Source organism: Falco peregrinus, chromosome 8 (assembly GCF_023634155.1).
Source record: "Falco peregrinus isolate bFalPer1 chromosome 8, bFalPer1.pri, whole genome shotgun sequence".
In the NCBI taxonomy this organism is placed as follows: domain Eukaryota; kingdom Metazoa; phylum Chordata; class Aves; order Falconiformes; family Falconidae; genus Falco; species Falco peregrinus.
Genome location: NC_073728.1, coordinates 8291292 through 8313700, shown reverse-complemented (window position 1 = coordinate 8313700; position 22409 = coordinate 8291292). Strand labels below are relative to the sequence as shown.

At 41.1% G+C, this 22409-nt stretch overlaps 1 protein-coding gene across 13 annotated transcripts in view; it reads right to left on the bottom strand.

The window, feature by feature from the left end:
* The window catches only part of AGAP1 (ArfGAP with GTPase domain, ankyrin repeat and PH domain 1), a 382459-nt gene that overhangs the window by 231473 nt on the left and 128577 nt on the right, over nucleotides 1-22409 (bottom strand). For 8 of the 13 annotated variants that reach the window (XM_055813061.1, XM_027796719.2, XM_055813057.1 and 5 more), the window contains exons 3-5: nucleotides 19703-19790; nucleotides 18974-18985; nucleotides 1854-1939 (exon numbers count right to left, since the gene is read on the bottom strand). In XM_055813061.1, the coding sequence (XP_055669036.1) occupies nucleotides 1854-1939; nucleotides 18974-18985; nucleotides 19703-19790 (186 nt within the window). The remainder of the gene's footprint in view (nucleotides 1-1853; nucleotides 1940-18973; nucleotides 18986-19702; nucleotides 19791-22409) is intronic. The other 5 variants (XM_055813062.1, XM_055813064.1, XM_055813065.1 and 2 more) reach the window with 1 other exon arrangement.

Genomic DNA, 22409 nt, shown 5'->3' with positions numbered 1-22409 from the left:
TTCAACTATGAACAATCTTACGTTAGACAAAATAAAGAGATAAATCCAGAGTTTTCAGGTTAGTTTTTTTTCCCCTCCCTTCCTACCAAAACAGAGGTGACAGTAACCTGAAGGCTGAGCTGCAGCTTCCACACAGAAGCGCCCATCACCTGGGGGACTCTCCCTGACCCAGTGCACCACCTGCCAGGAAGATCCCAGCTCAGCTTGCTACTTAATGAAGTTGTAATTCTATCCCAATTAGCCACAAAAATATGCTACACTGTTGCAAAAAGCAGAACCTTAAGGCTAAAATAACCAATTCTTTCTGTATTATAAGCAAATAGCGGGAGGTAAACATTTTTATTCCCATAGTATTCCATCTTCATCATACAGTTATAAATATTCACGAACACAGAAGTAAACTTTTTAATCCAGGAATTAATACAGATTAAAATCTTTCATAGACATATGACTTGACATTATACCCCCAAAAATACAAGGAGAATTTACATGTGAAACTCATCTTCTGAAAGGTGAAATAGCATTAACACCTTAAACTTTTCTCTCCTTGTGATTTACTGAAGAACCATCTCAGCCACAACAGCAATTAAAACTCTCAAATCTCCCTAACATAGATCAAAAGCAAACCATTGTGTCTGTTTGTTAGTTTGCATTTAGCTCCAACTCTGCAAAACCAATTCTTCAGGCAGAAAAATATTTAGATTGCTGTGTGTACACTTACAACTCCGGCATATATGTTTTTATATGAATGAATGTTCTCTAAGCATCAGGGTCTAGAAACTGTTGTGTACTTCAGCCAAATTATTCACAGCCTCAAACAGAGAACCACTTTTAAGTTCCTGCCTGACACGGCTGCAGATGTGTCAGTGACACTAATTTCTTGTTTTTCTTTTAACTTCCTTCCAGGATGTCTCTCTTGGTCTCCGTTTCCTCCACCTCCTTTCTTTTCTCCTTTGTCTGGGCACCTTCCCCCATGCTCTAGTCCTCCTGCAGCTAACGAGCAATACTGGAGCATTGAAACACAAGCTGCTGCTGCTGGCACCGCTCCCGTTCAGCTGTTTGGCAATAGCACAGTTCCTGCTGCTAGATTTATTTTTTTTTTTTTTTTTTTTTTTTTTTTGGAAACTGATCCACTACCAAACAGCTGAGCAAAGGAAAGCCAGTGGCAGCCAACGCTAGTGCCCAGGTAAGAAGGGGTAGAGGGGGAGACAGGGAAGATGCCTGAAGACAAGGATGCTGCCTGCAGACAGGCTGGCACGGTCCATGGTGATTTTAAGTATCACAGAAGCAAATGCTTCACTCAGAACAGAGTAACAGAGTTAAGCACACAAACCCACAAGTGTCTTCTCAAAGGCAAATCCCAATGAGTCACCTTCTACGAGGCAAGGAGGTAATGCACCGTATAGGGAAACCAAGCCAGAAATCCAAAAACTCAATGGTGCTGAACTGGAACCCCCAAAGCTGAGTCTGAAACAGCACGGGGAGCAAAACGTGGAAGCAATAGGGAATGCAAAGATTTGTACACAAGTACATGTGTCACTGCGCGTACCTCTACTTCGTATTTTAACAATTTAAAGATTCTAACTCAGAAAAGAACTCACCACTGTAACATGCAACTCATTAAGCATCCAACGTAAGTTAAGTGTACATCTTTACTACACAGTTTCACACTGTAATTGAAATCCCAAGTATTTTGTCAAAATAGTATTTTTCACCTAAAGCAGATGTATCTATTTTCCCAGCAGAAAAATGAGAAGGCCCCAGGAAAGATCAAAACAAAGCCAGTTCTCTTCAAGGCAGGTTTTTTTAAAAAAGATGGTGGTAGGAGGCTAAGAGCTCTCCCCAGTGCTCACCTGTGCCTCCGGAGGCCCCCCTTCATCTCTGATCAGCAGCAGATAGCTTTGTCCATCAACCACGATTTCCTTCTTGAATCTCCCACCTGTCACACAAAGTAACTCGTTAGAGGGCAGGAAAAGTAAAAAATACAAAACAGAAAAAGGCTTCGCTTGTGGAAAAGAGGCGTCCTTAAGATCTTTCGCAAATTAATGAACTACTGTGAATGTAATTTCATATGCATATACATAGAAACTACTTTAAGTCACATCCTTTAAGAATAAGGCTAATATGGGAAAAAAATCAACATTGCATTATAAACACTAACTCCCACATTAGTGGCCTTAGTTTTGATACAAACAGCTCCAAGAGAGTCGCCTTTGTTTTATACAATGGTGAGAAATGTATCTCTGAGAAAGGCAAACATGGGACAGTTGCATACAAACAGTATCGTGTATTACAACTAAAATAAATTTCTGGTGTGACTTCGCATTTCCTCAAGAGAAGCCCAGTTCTTACAGCACACATGTAATGTTATGAAAATGAAACTTCTATATTCACAAACCACAGTTAGGGGAAAATACTAGACACATGTTAGACAAAAAAAACTACAATGGTGGTACCTTCTTAGAGATGTGCTACGCTAACAGAGAACATCGTGCTGCTTACTAGCGGGATGAATTAAAGACCTGCTATGGAGACCCAGACAAAAAGAATGGACTTACAGCCTTCAGCCAAATTCTATTCCTGATCCTATTATTTCAGGGAGATGTAGAGTATTGAGTACTTGTGAAGACCAAAGAGCTGGCACCGAACTTAAGAAACCAAACCGGGGCGTGCAGCTGCACCGTTACCTTCTCTCCGATGGCCTCACGGGGACCCCAAGCATGACCCCAGGGCAGAACTGGGATTGCTTTCCTTTAGGATTAAGCGTATTTTGGGCATCCTGCTGTGTCTCGTGACGGACTTCAGATAATGACAAATCACATTTAGAGCTTCTGGTGTGACCGAGCCTAAGCCAGGATTAGCAAACTTGGCCTGCCTAAGTAGTTGGGTTGCATTTAGACTCCTCTCCTGGAAGCAAAACCACTCTCATCTCCCCACCTAAGGCACAAAGGCTCCAAGGCCTCCGTCTCTAACCATCATCCAACCGCCTCGCCTCTGAACTTACCAGACTAAGATAAAACACGTCTATTAACACACCCTAAACTTCTTTCTTCACATCTAATTTTTTAACTGGAATTATTTCCGATTTGAACCCCACTTCCCAATTACACTTATTTCAGAACTTGTCACACCATCAAAGCCAATGCATTTAAACATGCGATAGGCGAGCGAACGACTGACCGTTCTCTAAACAAGCTCTCTAAGCAAGTAAGTCAGCACATACAGGCTAACGCTGATCCTCAAAACATTTGCACAAAAATTGCTAGCCCTAGGGAAACAAACTGGCTTAAACCCACCATCCCCCCAGCCCAACCATTACAGCAGCTTTCAAATCAAGATCACTCAACAATTCAGCTATGCACAATATTTAAGCATGTTTAAACACATTTAATGTTTAATAAAAGACGTAAGAACAGGAGGGTTGGTTTGTGGATTTGTTGTGGTTGTTTCTGTGCTGTTTTTCATTTGAGTTTTTTTGCTTTGGTTTATTTTTTTTAAATAAACCAAACCCATCCTATTATGAATGCTTAACAGTACCAAACATGCAATAATTAAGACTGTCACGTTTCTGGTTGTTTAATTGCAAAGGAGTAAAAAAGCTATGTATAGATTTTAATTATCTTGCTGCTCACAAACTGAATTTCATTTTTGCCTTCGAAGATCAAGCGGCAGATAAATATTTATCATTAGTGAACTTGAAGAGAACAATCAAAACCAAGCATAAAACTTTTAAAGGAAAATAGTCTCAGCTCTCAGGAACTGAATTTCTATTAACCAGATCATTATTTCTATACACTGTCAATTAACTGTATACTCTTCACAATGAAGTGTTAAATAAGATGAATTACTTAACATACAGCCCTCCAGAGACACCCTTTAAAGTTGTAAGTAACAATGGAAACACAGTATATATGTGATTGAAGAGTGAAAGCCCTGCGTAATTGCCATTTCCTATTTCCTTTTTTTAAACACTGAAAGTTCACACAGCTAATTATACAATACCATGAACTGAATACATTTGAGAGCCAACTCATTATTCCCTCTTGTCAATAGGACGCCTTTCAAGTCTCACTGTATCTTCAAACAGTCCTCAGAGGCATGAAGAAGGTACAGACAAGGTGAAATAAAAAGCTGAAGTGCAGAATTGAAAAAGGAAAAAAAAATACATCCACAGATGTCATATTAAAACGTATATACACAGACCACAAACGAGAGCACTAAAAAATTTATTCTGCAGAGTCACTTCATGGTCACTAATGATTTTATTTGTGGCAGCCGCTTTGGGAAGCGTACTATATTTAATAAACATGGCACAAAGTTATCTATCCAACAGCCCTCTTCCTATAGGAACCTACACTAAGCGACCAGCTTGTATATCTGCTCCTTGCCTTCCCCCCAAAACACTGCATGCAGAGCTCAGTACACCGCTAATGTATTTTTATTTCTAGTATTAAATTCAAATCTTGATGTGCTGTACCACGTCTGTTGTACTGGAAGAGCAGTGCCGCAGTCGACAAGCATCCAGTCAATTCAGATCTATTCAAGGGGCTTCCTTACCCTAAAAAGCTGGGCATCCTTGTTATCTAGAATACACACTAGTTCCTGGCACATCCTCATGCATTCATTTATTTTTGTTCAGGTTAAGGCATTTCATGGTGAATTGTTTAAATCTAGTAAATTCCCCAACCAAAACGTTTAAAAGAATGCCCTGCATTTCCAATCTGTACTATGCGTTTCAAATCAAATCTGAAGATATAGAAATGTAACAGCAGACTCACGCTCATCCCCCAAATAAGATTTTATGCAAATCTCAGATCAAAGCAGGATGGATCCCTATTAATTTATGTTTCTACACCATTAAAGAGCCCTTATCATGAGCACATCATAAAATTAAGTACTACATAGCACAGAGATTGAGAAAATATGCCTTAATAGCAAGAACTGACACAAGCAAAAGAATAAACAGTGAAGAATATACAAACTTCTGCCAGCACATGAAACCAGGCTATGCAGTTCCCCTGCGGATGCTGTTCGCCTTAATCTTATGACCACAGATAGGCCGATTCTACCTTTGACTCGATGAGCCCTGACGTGACCCATCTCCAGGTCAGGCAAGTAAAAGCAGTGCAAGGGCAGCGATTTTGGGATGGTTCACCCTGGACTAGATATTTTTTTTAGTAATACATCTTTGGAAAGCATCACAGGGCCATCAGGAAAGAGGAATTAGTGAGATCAGCCAGCTGAAATACCGCAGTACCACAACCTGTCAAAGTAGTCAAGGAGTCTCCCATGGCTACAAAATACCACTGTATTTTTCAAAGTGTCTGTGTATGATGAAGCCACAAAATACCGTCTAAAGTGATGACGCTGAAAACAAAGAAATGACCTTCTTAATTTATAGGATGAGCTCAAAAACCCACAGCACTAGTCCCAAGGGAGGTAGCTAGCTTTGTTCTAGTCCCGTCAGTATTATGACACATGCAGCTTTTTAATGAGGGAATATCTCACCTCCTCTATGTACCTGCCAAAGGAGGTCATTGAAAGAGAAAGACTGGCAGCCTGGACCACAGCTCTGAAGGACAGAGCGTTTGCTCCTGCTATGTCCAAACAGACATGTCAAAGCACAGAGATGTGCAAGGCGTGCAGTCAACAGCTGAACTACGTTTACTTGCAGCCACAACCCCGTATCTAAAGCTGTACAAAAGACATGCCAGCAAATACCTAACTCTCTGCAGCTAGACAGATGGAGCTGGAAACTGTTTTCATGATATGTCACAGCAATTTTATAAAAACAAATCACTGAAACTGTGTGGAAGCTTTAATTTAGGAGAATTTTAGTATGCCATTTATTTTCTCTAAATCTCTGTATTTATAAATCGCTGCGTTATTCCCAGTTTTCCAGGGCAAAATCATTACCAGTTCACACACGTACAAGACTTTGCACAAGGTGGCAAATACTACTCCTGCATATAAACCACACACAGTACCCACCAGAAGATGCTGAGCAGTGCTTCTGATGCAACCCCTAAAACCATTCAAGTCTCTTACATGCATGAGGCCAAATTCTTACCATAAAACGTTCCACGTAAAAATACAGCTTTGATCCAGTATAAAGCTACATAAATTTTGTGCATCAGTGCTTTACAACCCCAGCTAAAGACCCAGCACAAGTCAGAATACCAGGTTGAGGGAATCAACCAAAGCTGCTTAACCTCATTTCTATGCATGTCACCCTACAAAGGTTAGTGCTTTGACTCCACAGTAGCACAGAACTGTCCTTCAGTCAAAATTGATACCCGTTTTAAATACCACATACGTTGGTAATCAGAGGTGCTCCGTATTGTGAAAGCTTTGTATTACATTGGGAATTCCATGGATGAAGGTTTTCATTTGACTATGAAAGCCTGGCCGCCTCTTCCTCTAGCTGATGATCGCTGTTTCACTGCCTAATTGCTCACTGAAGCAACCGCTGATTTTCATACTGTACCCCCAGGCTCCACTGCATTCACCAGGCTCTTTATTCAAGCAAATTGCCACAGGGATGAAGGTATTTGGCCACGTAAGATAAATCTGGGGGGCTGTCCACATGACAAAGCCACGCAGCAGCTGAGCGTGTACCATAACCACGGGGCAGGGCAGGCAGGAGCGGGCAGCAGAGGAGAGACAGAAGGTAAGACTGAAGCAGCCACAAAAGCCTGTATTTTATATTCCAAATGACACGTGAATTTTGACAACAGCGGTCAGTTGTCTTACACAGATTCTCTCCTTCTTTTGCCCTTAAGATAGAAATGACAGTGCTGAGAACCTGGCTCCTCTTCAGGGAAACAAGTCGTTTATTCCCCCCTTTCACACATATATATCAGGACCAAATATAGGAAAATTGTTGGTTACGCTCAGAAAAAGAAAACAAACAAAAAAACGCTCACAAGATCTTTTGCAAATAAGCAGAAGCACTAAATAATGACAACTGCCAATAGCCCGGTAAACCAGTGCCAGCATTGCAGCTCATCATTACCCAATTTTTATTTTATATAAACAAACTACTTAAAAAATGTTTTTCCTCAACATTTCCCAGGAAAGCACGTGTATTACACAAGAAGCATTAAAATTAAATTTTTTACCAAATCAAGCTGCGCTCAGTGCTCGATGTCATTTCCTATTAGTATTAGCAGCAGAGCAGCTATCTCAGACTATCATTCAGCCACATGTAAATTTAGCTTTTGGGTATTTCCGTAATGCAAATATTGCGCTAGACAATACTTCAGAAACCTATGCGGTTCAGCGTATAACCACAGAAGTGCCAAGACTGGGGAACCATGGCTCTCGCACGAGACTGTCCCTGCAGCAGACAACTGCACTGCCTTCCCAACAAAGCACCTGGGTAAACCAAACCAACAAAGCGACCTAGACCGAGCTTTTCAAAACCCACCATCTGCTTCTCTCCACTGGTTTATGATGTATTTTGGGAAATACGTGGATAAAATCACGGGTTGTGTTAAGAGTTCTCCTTGACGTACCAAGCCATACCCAATTAAAGCCAGGTACACCCACAGGCACCATGCATGAAAGTAATATTATTACATCGTACAGATCATCTTATCATCACATAAAAACGAGCAAGGAAGCGTTAATATATGAACTTGTAATTCCATGAAAGGAAGTTTTACTTCTGTAATTTTAGTGGTGGCTGCAATGACATTTAACAACTTAATTCTGAGATACATTCGTTAAGAAATTTGCAGTGCTTCCACAGAAGGGCCAGATCTGATGGGTCCACAAAACCTGGTGGTGATTTGAATTAAGATCAACTAAACTTTAAGTTTTTAAGTGTTCACGAAAATAAAGTTTACACTTCAAAATAAAGTCTTAGCTACTCAAGTTGCACAGAACCAGAGACCATATTTAATGTCATTTTATATGATCAGATAGAAAATGGACAGTTGGAGGCTTCATCTTGAGGACAAATAGAGGCAGTTATGTTGGATGACATTTTTGCAGAGGTCTATGGTCTCATTTCCAAGCAGTAGAAAATTTAGGAGATAAGAGTACTGCCGTCCTGAACTGCCTGACTAGGACTGCAAATTAGACAAATAAGAAACAGGGTGACACCCTGCTGCAACCCACTCCTGGCTCAACACCAGCCAGCTAGAATGAAACGTGCTGCAGTTGCTTCCGTTATCTTTAAACAAGTTGCCAGCATGTAAACGAAACAAAGAAAATGTGGTGCTTCACAGACCCGTCTGGAAAGAGCATTTATTTGAGCCAACACTGTGTTCTCACACACAAATGCAGTTATTAGGCATTTGGGTGCAAGGAGGGAATACTTCCAGAGCAGATTCTCTCTCCATTAGAGGAGCTTGGCAAAAAGAGAAGAAGCCAGAAATACAGCAAACAGGCCGAGATTCCCATCCAATATTATATTTCAGACAGAAGAAGAAATGATCAGTTAACTACCAAGATGAGTAAAAAAAAAAAAAAAAAGAGCCAGCCTCTGAGCAAGGAAGTTTCCTTCAATATATGGAGGCAGGACTTGGAGAAGAGTAGTGCATGCTATATATATTTTATATATATGTGTGTGTATATATTGTACATATCATTTATATATGCATGTTATGTTTATAAAGCTTCTGACAGTCAGTGGCATACTGCCTGTAAGCCAACTAGAGAAGCCCAGTACTAATAAAATTCCTGTGATGTGAGTGCAGCTGTAGAGGTAAGCCATGCTCGGTACTCATCAAATTACTCAAAGTATGATACCAATGCAAGTTTCTGCAGGAATTTAAAGTCTCATGCACGTATTCTATTAATAACCTCAAAGATGGAAGGAACAGGCTATTTAATTTCTAGATAATGAAGCAGGAGGGACTGCAATTATATTAGAAAATTGAATTGCAGTTCAACACGACCTTAATGAGTGGAAAAAACAAAAGCAGCACCATAGGGACAAATGGAGATTCTCCACCTGAGCAGCCCAACCAGCTGCAGAAAGATGGGGCAGGATGGCAAACCATGGCACTTCAGACAAGCATTCCTGTGGAGCACAGACAAGCGGATAGCTCCTCCTAGCCCTCATGTCGCCAGCAGCTTACAAAGCCCCAGCCAGAACTCCCTGTATCATTACGTTACATGGAAGATCAAGACCGAAGGAAAAGAGCTCATAAGCACCTGCAAAAAACAAAAACAAAAAAAAACAAAAAACCCAACAAACAAACAACAAAAAAACCCAAACACTACCTAGACAAAAAAAAAAAAAACCTAAGAAAAATCAGTGTATGAGTTGTGGTTATTTAACAGAACAGATTAGGAAGAGAGATGAGGTGAGGGTTCTTACAGAGAAATATGCCAATCCCACTTTAGGGCCAGGGAAAGACCTTTACCATTTTTTCAGTTCCTATTTTACTATGATCCCAGGTAAACAGGCAAAAGTATCAGGTGGCAGTAGACATACAAAGCTCTGCTCGAGTCACCACAATTCTAGGTATAAACCTTGCGATCTACAGTCCAACAGCAAAGCTAACTAACAGAACGGGACTTGGGAAAGCCCACACTGCCAATGAGCATTTTAAAACAGTTTGCCCTCAGAGCATTTAAAATCCTATACGATTTCACTCTCCTGGCTGGAAGCATCCCCGTACCTCAGGATACCCTGCCTATCATTTATCTGAGCAGTTGTCTAAAAACTAGAGAGTCTACTCTATTAAACTTGTCTGGTTCAGGGACTACCACTGGATTTCCCTTTTCTGCAGAAGCCATACAGGTAGCCCCTCTCTTTGAGAGAGAGCTTAAAAAAACGTGGTCAGGTAACACTGAAGCGTGCAACCCAGCAGAAACAGTACCATAGTACCATACAGACAACTGCATTCATATTTAAATCAGCACGCTGATTTTTAGCACATACACTAGGATTACACCTGTCACTTCATACTTGGCCTGGCAAGAAGCTATGGCTGTCTTTCCTCTTAAGAAAGGCACACCACCAACTTATATACGATTTTTAAATACAATAAATAGGTTTGAGATTTTAATACTTTTCCAAGGTTCTACCGTGAATTTGCAAAGTTCTGAAACGTTTTTTGCAAAGTGATAAAGCACCTGTGTCCCGCCTGTTAGCGCTCACATCTCCAAAATTACTCCACAAACAAGTTAGTGGACACCCATCTGTTCAACATGATGAACATACATTTTCTTCTGACATCTACTGCACATAAATATACAACAACTTTGGCACAGAGCAAATAAAAGCTGAATACGTTATATGTTGTGAGGATGCCCTTTTTGGTAGTTCATTCATGTGAAAAAAAAGTACTTCTGACAGTTTAAAGGGGATGAGAAATAACCAGTAGGAACCTGCAAGGAACCTCCTCCTCCAGCAGTCACCCAGATTTCACCCCAACCCCCGAGTGTCAGGAGCCTCGGCAGCCACCCATACTACTGCATCACCTGCAGGACTTGCTCCATCCACTGAACCCTGCAATTACAATTTGAAATTACTTTAAGATCCCTGCACGGCTCCTTTTGTTCCTTGTATTTAGCATTCTCCCCAGCACCACAATCTCTTCGCTTAGCGCACGGCTTTATTTAAATTTCATCGGGGCACAATTATAAACGTCTGATGTTTGAGCCTATTCCGACAGTAAAACTCTTCCGATGAACGTGCTCAAGTATTTTAAAAGCTATGCCTTATAAAGTATTAAAATGGAAGAGAAAAAAGTATTTGTACATTTATAGGGGTATGTCCAGTATCCAGCTACTCCTGACTCCTGTATTTTGGCCACCATAACCAACACCATTTTATAAGGCAGTCTCATACAGTGCTGTCACCATCCTGCCAAGGATCCCTAGAACCTGTCTGTCCCCACAGTATTGGGTGACAAGGGCTTATAACTAATGGTTCCCTTACTACTAAAAGGATAGGAAATCAGGCATAGCCCATAGCTTTTTTGTGTTGTTTTTTACTTTATTTTATGGACAGCAGGTGCAGACAGCTGCATACATATCACACACCCACTAACTGTGTATACACTACAAGTCTAATTTTAAAAGCTTTATTTTTATCAAGCCAGCTGGAGACAAAGAAAACCCAAACAGGAGCAGCCTACTTCTTTTGGCAGGATATGATGCTACTTTAGTATACTCCTACCTGTTTCCAGTCTTCTCAAGTTTTAAAAGTTTACACCCCAAAACACCACTTTCCAAACAAAGTTCCTTACAAAGTTAGCCACATGACTTAAAAGGATCATAGCTCATTTTTGCTGCAGTTCCTTACAAGTTGGCTTATCACACATTTCATCTTCCAGACACCATTCTACCTTTCAATCTAATATATAAATCACCTCCTGCCAACATCTGCTCAAAATTTCTGTATGAGTTCAACTTCACAAGCTTCCAATGTAATCTCTAAGATCTTAACATACACATACTAAGAAATCCTAAATGGCATAACCAAGATATGCCAAAAATTTAACTCCTATAAGCATTCAAGCACAGATTTCAGGTTTCTCCCCCCTATTTTTTTTTTTCAAATATCCCCTCACTTTTTATACTTAAGTTTATAGGCAGCTTCTATAATATCTGTCCTTTCATTACAGTTTTACATTACAAATAGTAACCCTAAAGTTAAAACTGGACTTAGCTAGCTGTGATTATACTATAATCTGCCTGCACACACACACAAATTCATACTGAGATCTACTAAGAAAACCCAGACAAAGAAACTATCATCATCTCAGTTTCTGGTGTGGTTTGGTTGGGGTTTTTTCAAATAACTTCCTAAAATATTCCAATTCAACTACAAGAAGAGAAGGGTCATTACGTAAAAACATACTGTATCTTACAGGTAAAAAAAAAAATAATCTATTTTTGATCTGTATTCTGTATTTCACTGAATGCCTTTTATATTGGTATCACTCAGAACCAAGGGGGAGCAAGAAGGAGGAAAAAAGGGGAATGATGCCACTTAGTCCCCTTGTCATTGCTAATACGGGCAGAAAACCTAGTGACAGCCTGCTACAGCAGCAAAATAAAAGAAATCTATGGAGAATTAAACACATTGTGAATAAAGTCAGCTAACTACTACGCCCTAACTTTCCAATACAACTTCCCAAAGCAATGAAAGATTCAACAGAAGGAAAAAAAAGAAGAGCCCACCAAGAAGTGAAATACGAGCTGAAAAAGAAACAAATTCAAAGAAACGTTAGAATTCTGCTTTCAGACCAAGAGCTAAACATTGGGCTATGATTTAGAAATACACCCAGAAGTTACATTTGAAAAATAAATGGAAGGCAGGCCCCTCTTGCAGCAGCAGCCACTCCAAACTGGCTTCTGGCTCCACACCAGCAGAAAGCAAAGAGCGCACCGCAGTCCCAAGTCATTCATATAACTATTAAGAGACTACAGTTCTAACAGGAGCTATAAATCCGAATTACAGTTTTCACCTGGGATGCAGCCTTCAGAGGAGCCTGTTCACAGAAGGGCGCAAATCCTACAGACACTACTCATCAAAACCTTTGAGTATTCAAGGTGCAACATGTTAAAGACATCACCTTAAAGGTCAGCCGACCCTCAAGGCACGCAACCTAAAAGGGAAGCCCCTTCTAGGAAATTGCTTCTTCAGCACATTCTCTCCAGGAAAAGAGTAAATACTTAAGTTCTTCCTTTAATTAACATAGTTCCTTATATGTGCAACACTTTCAACAGTAGCCAAAGCCGGCTAGAACAGAGAGGTCTTCAAAGTGCTCGCTAAGCCACGCAGGCAGTCTCAGGAGGATGAGGAGAGGGAAGGGCTGGAGAGGGGAGACTGCAGAACACACAAACACACTCTTTCATGCTAAGCCTGACAGGCTCCAAAAGCCCCAGAGAGCCAACTGCAGCAATACTTCAAAATCATCAAAAAAGACAAGTGTTATTTCATATCTGGATGTCAGCATGAAATGCCAAATAAAAATAATCAGCTGATCCTATTATAACGAAACAGAAGACAAAAAAACGGAGAGAGAATTTTGAAGCACATGGCTGAAGTCGTCATTGTCTCCTGCACACAACACAGCGCTTGTCTGTGTTTTTACAGACAAAAAAGTAGTCTGATAGCTTCAGCTGCCCCACAAAGTGCTATGTAAGCTTCTGGATGTTGCACCAAGAATTTGAACTTAACACAAAAAATTTCAGCTTCCCTATGTTTTGTGGCATGAGCAGCACAAAACGGGACTCTAAGGTTAATGTTGCTTTTTTGAACTCATATGCACTTGGGATTGTTGCAAAATGTCCCCATATAAACTACATGTCATTTTGTATGCATATGATGACGACTTTCTAGAATTCCAAGAATTCATGAGTGAAAAAGCATGCAAGTTCCTAATAAAAGCATTTAAGTACATATTCAGAGGACAAATTGCTCTGCTCTTCATTCACATGTCAGCCAGCTTGCTCAATAAAAACAAAACACACAAAATTAGTCTGGGGCGCATCCTCTTTTTGTTCATGAACGACAGAATTTGGTTGTATGGTAAATACAGCCTCCAGATGCCTACATTTTTTTTTTTTTTTTTTAAAAAAAGCCTATAACTAGATCAAAATAGCTAATGGCTTCTGTGAAGAGATGTGCAACCTTAGGAACCTCATTGTTCACAGAAGGACGAATTACACTGCATGCGAATCATGGGAGGAAGGGGACAAGAATCACTGTGCTACAGAAGGAAAAAGCTGTCCAGTTCTGCTGCATCTCCCACATTCTCTTCAACCTGAAACACCAAACTGGGATCCCTACCTCACTGCTAAATCTCCTAGCACAACCAGTTATAAAGAATGTCAAAACATGGTATTCTTTTCCTGCCTTGCTTCTCTGAACATTTAAGTTAACATAATGCAAACAGAAAAAGAAAAAACAGGATTATTTCCCGCCCCCCCAAAAACAAGCTCCATTCTTGCATTCGTCTCAGCCCAGCAAGTGAAGCATTAGACCTTTTCCATGAATGAAGCCGACTGGAAGGCTATCTAGGTTAACAGCTTATGCTTAAACTTTTTGTATACGTATGTAAGAGTCTATGGCCAGACGAAAATCTCTTAAGAGGATGCCAAACAAAAGCAGCTGAAACTTTTAAGTACTCTTCCTCAATCCTCCTTGCATAATTACCCTCTGATGAAGTAGCATGATATGGAAATCGTTACAAGATACAATAAACTGAAAAAATGTGGACATCCATCCCCCAGGATGCAATTTCCACACATTTGGTAACAGGCTAGCAGCTTACTTGGATGGTATTTTCATTACGGTCATTCTTCTTTAAAGGTAAGGCTGAAAGTGACACTTTGTTTAGTATTTTAATAATAAACATTAAGTTTTAATAACAAACATTCCTGTTATTCAAGTGATACATTGTTCATTGTAGGTACTGAAGAAAGTTACTTGGTGAGGGCTGCTGTATTAAAAATTATTTTTAGGTCAAGTTTGGAAAGAAAGTAAGTGATCGCAGCTTTCTGGAAAACATATTAAAGGTTTTATTCTATATCTCTTACCGGGGGAACACATTTACTGTAGCCCTTAACACATAAGACTAACTGAAATTAAGTGGTACCTGAAATTTGATGTATCTTGCCCCTCAGGGACAGACAGGGTGCTGGTGCAGCGGCACTCTGCTGAGCGTGTAGCTCACTTGGGATGCAGCAGAAGCAGTGCCACAAAAAAAATAATACAAAAAATACAGAAGCAGCATGCTAGCCAAACCGGTGCACCTGACGTGTGCTGCAGCGTGGCCACAGCCACAATACGCCAACCGGAATAAAAGACCCAATGCAATGGCTTTCAACACATCCTACCCATGGGAAGAACTAAAATGGGCTACAATTACCAAAAGGAAATAAAAAAGAAGAAACAGAATAGCCTTAAATCATATAAGGAATAAAACCCACTCCATAGACTAAAAAAAACCTACAGACAGGTAGAAAAAGATACTTATTAGTGGCTAAAATGACTCTCTAAGAGCTTCCAATGCCTTTCTTTTGTACTGTGCACTGAATGGGAAGCCCAAGCACTGTCAACCTAGAAAGCAGGGAACAGATGGTACTGCCAAGAGTCACATCCCATGTTTTCATTTATATTGCAAGTTCCTCCACACACAGACAGATGAAATCTCCACTGGCTGCAACAGCTACTTGCTCCCTCAAGTCAGGGTGCTAGATGGCCTTTATACTTTTGAGAACAGAAAAAGAAATTTACTTCATGCGAAAAAAAGAAAACAAACCCGAACTTCTTAAATATACCCCAACATTTAGTTATTATCCTACTTAAAACATCTGTCCCTCATTTTAAGGCCAAAGTAGAGCAGATAGCCACTAAGTAATCATCAGTTCTCAGAAAACTAGCAGTAAACAAGGTAATTTACCAATTTCAGGAAAGAACCACAAAACAGTCAGGATTAGAAGGGACCTCTGGAGACCACCCAGTCCAACCCCCTGCTACAGCAGGTTGTAGAGTCAGGTCAAGGTGGATTTTGGAAGTCTCCAGAGAAGCAGACCCCACAGCCTCTCTGGGCAGCCTGTCCCAGTGCTCTGTCATCCTCAAGGTAAAGAAGTTCTTCCTCACGTTCAGATGGAACTTCTTGTGATGCAGTTTGCGCCCGTTGCCCCTTGTCCTGCCGCTGGGCACCGCTGAAAAGAGCCTGTCCCCATCCTCCTGCCGCTGCCCTTAAGGGATTTGTGTACATTGATAAGATCCCTCTCAGCCTTCTCTTCTCCAGGCTGAACAGGCCCGGCTCCCTCAGCCTTTCCTCACCAGGGAGATGCCCCACTCCCCCCACCATCTCTGTAGCCTCCGCCGGCCCCTCTGCAGCAGTTCCCTGTCTCTCCCGAACCGGGGAGCCCAGCACCGGGCACAGCGCTCCAGATGAGCCTCACCAGGGCAGAGCAGAGGGGGAGATCACCTCCCTCCCCTGCTGGCCGCGCTCCTCCTCATGCCCCCGGGGTGCCATCGGCCTTCTTGGCCACAGGGCACACTGCTGGCTCACGGGCACTGCACCATGTGCTGGGCACCAGCACTCCCAGGTCCTTCTCCGCAGAGCTGCCCTCCAGCAGGTCAAGCCCTCGTCTGTGCTGGCGCCTGGGGTTGTTCCTCCCCAGGTGCAGGACCTTACAGTTGCCTTGGTTGAACTCCATCAGGTTCCTGTGCTTCAAGTTACCTCGAAGCCAGACTCATAAGCATATGTTACACCGGAGACCAGCACCCTTAAATCCTTTTCAAAAATTACCAACGATACAACCATAACCAGCTGTGACACCTCCTGCTCGGTTGTACTGTGTGTCCCCTGCAAGTGCCACCACCTTAATTCTGTTTCCTCAGCAGGAGATCTGCTTTCTTCCCAAGTCTCACGTCTGCTGTTCTGCATCTTTGAATTTAAGGGGGTTTCATTAACATGACCTCAGCTCCCCTTCTTGATTTTCTTAAACAAAAGACCTACTGGACAGATTTAGCAGTTCAAGGTGCTGTTTGGTTGTATGTTCTGGCATCTCACTTTACTGTGGCAGTGGGGTGGGAGAAAAAAACACCCCTCCCTTTTCCCCATGCCAGCTGAGACACCTTGGACAACAATTTTTATCTGGTTGTTTTGTTTTTGGGGTTTTTTTAAATTAGGCTCACTAGAAAAACACAACCACTGAAATAATCATGACATGAATTAGGGTATCCACAGAGATACCAGAAACATGCAAAAGCCTTTAAGTCATGTTTCACACCTCCGTGGCTTTTTGGAAACAATAACCGAAGAGGTAACAGAATACTCCTGACACTCACTATTCCTGTAAACTTCAATTCACCTTGGTCTGCAAAGTACTTGGTCTCAAGTTCCAAGCACGTCATGTTCCATGTTTGTTCCTACAGGCAGAATTAAATTTTAGACAGGTGAAAAAAAGACATCAGGTTGAACGCATCTTACTTGTTTCATCTACATGTAAAAAACCAGCACACTTTTTAGCGGTACTTTTTCTTCGAAGCATTTGGAAGGTTTTAGAAGATCACAGATGACTGAAATACCCTATTTCCCATCACTATATTCTTGCAACATTACAGAAAAAAATTGCAAGTCCCCAACTACTGAAATTCCCACTTGTCACAGGGTAATACATAATTTGTCATCTTACATCAAAATACATCTGATTTAAAAACATGGCACAGAAGAGTATAGCTGTGTGCATGTCAAATATGCAAATGAAGAGTCTAAATGTCAATTTTCTTCCCAAGACAAACTTATTCTTTGAGAAAACAAAGGTTTTCATGTTACGATCACATGAAAGACTAGAATTAATTCTGAACAGAAACAGAAGTTGGGCCAGACAATGAGAGAAAACTGCTTTACACTTCGATGTGATACGATTCCTCCTCTTGGTGGGAAGGTGATGTCAGGCAACAAGAGAAACAGCTCATCTTAAAGAAATGAGCTGAAAGCAACATGAAACCATCTTAATATACTTAAGATTCATTTACTGGAATGCTGAAGCTACCTTAATGGCCTACAGGAGACCTGGCACTTCTCTAATTCACATCAGGTTTCATGGTAATTGTAGCAATTTAGAAGGCAAAGGATAGCAGGAGTAGCAGTTCCTGGTCATAATCACCATTTTCACATGAGTATGCATCCATCATTTTACCAATTAGATAATAATTATATGATGCCTGATAAATTTTGCTGCAAGCCATTTCAAGTCAGTTAACTTTGCTTTCTCTTTAACAGTCAAGCATCTGACACCTTAATGTCTAATATACATACTATTCTTTATCCAGCTAAACAATCCAGCACATTTACAATACCTCAGGAAAGGAAAAAAGGAAGATCCACATTGGTCTCCAACATAAAGGCTCACACGTAGCCTCCATTTATCAAAAGCTGTGTTCCCCTGCAGAATGTAAAAATCTGAAGTCCTGCACCGCAGTGCAACTGAACCACCCGCACTGCCGCTCGGTTTTCTGTAGAACAGCAGCATATAGACTTTGCTTGAATGAGAAAGAAATAAAACCCTAACAAATGGCTACTACAGATGCTTACTAAGTATAGTTTATATGGGTTGAATTTCCTTTAATACAAACTTGATTAGAAATCTTGACCCAATCCCTTACAAGGTGAATTAGAGCTCTTAATTAATCCAGTTTTTCTGCTGTTAATGGAATGGAATGGTGTCATTAGTGAGGCTTGTCAGCTACATTTATGTGCAAAGAAATGATTTGACGCTGCTTTTGTAAACTAATCCGAACGTCACTCAAGCACTGTAAACAAAAATCCCTGAAGACAAAGAGGACAGATGGCAAACACTCTCAAGAAATGCCACTAAAATATTCACAGTTTAGGAGAAGAGGACAGTTAACCCTGTGAACTATCAATAAATTTGAATCTTGCAAGAGAAAAAAAACTCCAAAATATTTTCTGTTCATGAATTGAGGAGAAATCTGTAGAGATACTCCTTTTTGCCGAAGACTCGCTGTATTCAGTGGATCTACGTGCCACATAACCATTTCTCACTATCAGCATCCAGAAGCGGCAGGCATAAATGTGATCTGCACACAGTTTTGTTGCAAGGCTCAATTATCACCCCGTCAGTACTAACTACAAAGCAGCAAAAACATTTAAGGCAAGCTTATAACCTGGAAAGCTTCACTGTTACTGCAGTTACACAAGAAAAAGCCTTGTCCATCTCTCCCTCTCCTCCCATTTCAACTACAATTCCAGACTGTTAAAATGTCAAGCGCTATGCTTAATAGCTTCCTTTGGTAAGAGTTAATTTGAAACAAATGTTATCAGATGCATGAAGCTACAAACTATTGCTGAAAAGACAACTACAGCAAGAGACAAAAAACAGTGAGATGTACTAAAGACTTGAAATCAAAAGAAAACAAATCGAAATGATACACAGAACAAGGGGAAAACGCTATAGTACAGAAACTGCTGTCTGTCTCTTCAAAACAAGAGCTGCCATGAAGACAATGTATAGTTACCTGCATCCATATCTGCAAAGAATGGAACAGCCAGTAAGGAAAAGAAGGAACCAGAAATTCAGTGTCTCAGAGTTGTATTTAAAAGTTCATACGGAGAATAGATAAAAAAAAAATAATCAAAAAAGTATTTAGTGTAAGATACACCTCTATAAGGCACTATGATATTTTTGATTTCAAGCTATAAACTTGGATTTAACATTAAACACTACAAAGTTTTCACATATAAATTAATTTTCTATGGCATAAGAACATCTTTTAAAAAAGAAAACAATACCAAAACCTTCAAGACCAAAAATTTAATACATTAAACAAGAAACAAGTTACATCTTTAATTTAGGCTTCTGAAGTTATTTTACTCTCCCAACATCACAAACCAAAAGGCCCGATTCTGCAGCAATCCACTACTAGATACAGTAATTGTGGCTTTCAACAGCCAGACTGAAAGCAGCAGCACTACTGAAAACAGTCAGTTCTTCTCAATACAAGACTAGAAGTTTCGTATGCGGACACATACTGGATGCCAAAGTCTTTAAGGATGCTAAGTAGTTATGAAAAAGCTACAATTATACTTCAGTGTACTTATCTCAGGCTGGAGAATGTTAAAGGAGAAATGTCCGTGAACACCCAAATAGCAAATCAGATTCTTTACCGATTCATTTCTGCATGATCAAAAAAATTAATAAAGATGTAGTTTGGGGGGGAGGAAGTGAAATTTGCATATCCACATACCTTCAGGTGATTCCTCTTGGACATACGTGCCAGTCAGGTACCGGTGCACAAGGGCTGACTTGCCACTGGCTAGGTTACCCACTATCCCCTGGGGAAAAAAGGAACAAAGTTCAGCTGCAATTCATCCCTGCTAAGAGCAGTACATACAAGCAGAATTTTCACACAGAAATAATTTCTCTGCACTAGAGGAGAAAGCCCACAGAGTGGAAACACTTCCAAATATGCCGACAGGTAACTGCCAGAAAGCTAAGGCTACAGCAGCGCATGCACGCGACAACATATAAACCAAAAATGAGCTTGTGTTAGCAGCACTCCTTCAGTCAGCTCGCCGCTAATGCTGCGCGGGAACATCGGGCAATATACAGACTGCAGGGAAGAAGCCGGAAGCTCAGAGCAGGCTTGTCACCTCTTTACTGAAAAATATAAACACGTCACTGAACATATATACACGATATAATATAAACACATCTCATTCTGGAAAATACCTCTGCAGACTATCCGCTATGTGATTCACGTTGCCTCGCTACTGAAGCGCATACATGATTTATATGGCTATAGACAAATCCTGGCAAGTCCTCTCTGACTTGTTGAAGTCCCTTACTTGACCAAGAAGTTTATAACCAAACCGTCCATGCTCAAACATCTGCGTCGGGAAGACGTGACTACCAAAGAAAAGTACTCAATCTTAAGCATGCATGAGTTTTGTTAAGCTGGTTAGTTAGCATTTCTTTTTAAAAACCGGGCAGAAGTAACAGAACGTAGCCGAGCACCAGAACGCTCTTCTTCCCAGAGGAGCTCCACTGCCAAAGCCTTGCAGATTTGCTCTCTGTTACTGCTTTAGAAGGGCTGAGGGGGTTGTGAACCCTGCCTGCATTACTCCCGCACCACCAAACCAGCCAACCCTTTCAAGCTTCAGCCCTGTGTTGCTGGCCAGTACAACTCCTGCCGGTTTGCCTGAACCATCAACCAAAGCAGACCAAGAGCTGCAGCAAGCAAGCTCCAAGCCCAGCTGCCTGCCCTGCCCTGCACAGTCCAAGGGACAGGAGGGTTTGGAGAACATACCCTCTCTTATGTTTCAAATAAATGCCTTCCTCACTCCTCCCCCTCCTTGCTCAGCTGGCATCCACTCATTCAGGTCTCCCTGTCAAACATGACTCTTGACATTCTTCTTACTCCGTTTTTTGGGGAAGAGCTGGGAACTTATCTCACCCTTTAAAACAAACCTTAGCCTGCTCCTCTCTGAACCTTTTTAGCTAGGGTCAAGATAAACATGTCAGAACAGAAGAGCCCTGGAGAGAGGATGAACTCTGCTGCTCTGCCAGAGCTTGCCAAATTGAGAGAGACAGAATGAACAAGCTGCACATTAATGCACACTCCATTTTCTTAATCCTAATTGGTAAGAACTACCCTCATTACTAAAAATTGCCTCAACCAACAGAGTGGTGCCACCTTAAACTAACACAAGGACAGTTTTGGAGTCAGGTAGGGGGGAAACAATTATTTATTTTCTACAACACAGAACAACTTTAAGACAAGGATAACATTACTGCAAAGGACGCCCACTTTATCTCTACAGCTGATGTGCAAGAACAGCTAAGATAAAGCAGAAACGTCGGCAGAGAGTAAATGGACGGTAGCCTCACATCACCCTTCAGCCCCGCTAACAGCATAAGTTTTAAATGTGATGAACAGTGTGGGCTACACCGGAGGGGAAAAAAAGCACCCCAAGAACCCCAAAATAGATTTCAAAAGTAACAGCAAACAAGAATAACGTACAACCTAACTTGGGGGTGTGAGGGGCAAAAAAAGGCAGGGAAAAGAAGAGACACCAGATGCTGTGCTGGCCTAATGCTACAGGAAGCTTCATCCTTGACATTCGGCTTAGCAGGAAAGAACTTGAACAGGCAGAAAACAGCTTGTAATTAAAAAAAAAAAAAAAGAAAAAAATTACGAAAAGAAATATAAACCAAGAAACCCACTGTAGGCAGAGCTGCTATTGAAGACCAGTCCCAAGAAAATAAAAAGTGAGCCACAGCCCAAGCGGTTGGACAACACATACCTATTTATTGGGTTCTGAGATGACTTTGATGAGTCTTTAAACCAGCATGCCATACTGGCAGCTTCTAATCTATCTTATAACTAAGAGAAATTCTAGGCTATGCTTATATACACCATGATGTTTACATCTAAACGTTAAGTGCAAGATATGACACTGAGGCAAACAGCCACCTGTGCGGCCAACTAACCTTGTGTCTCAGAGCCTGCTTCACAGGACAACGCTCTCTGGGAACACTCTGCGGAGCTTCACTCAGATCTGGCCAAGGCAAAACCATTTATCAGATCTGTTTTCCCCTTTAAGACTAGTGAGCTTTGCTTGGAACCCAGGCGAAAAAAAACTTTCCTAACAAGATGTACTTTTTCAGCTTCATGGAAAAGAAAACAACACAACTGAAAACCTCTCTAAGGAGAAGGGCAACTTCTACAGGTGCCTGACATCTACCTGATAAACCTTATCACATAGGATGCTAAACACCAACAAGCAAAGAATACATCTGATGCCTCAGACGTCCTAAATCATCAGTACGCTCTGCACACCCTGCTTTGCAAGGTCAGACCTGCAACCCAACCAAGGCTGTCACCTCCAAGATGCCCACACTCATTGTCTGAAAGCAAACGTTTTCAAAGAGCCTAGAGAGAAGGACCCTTG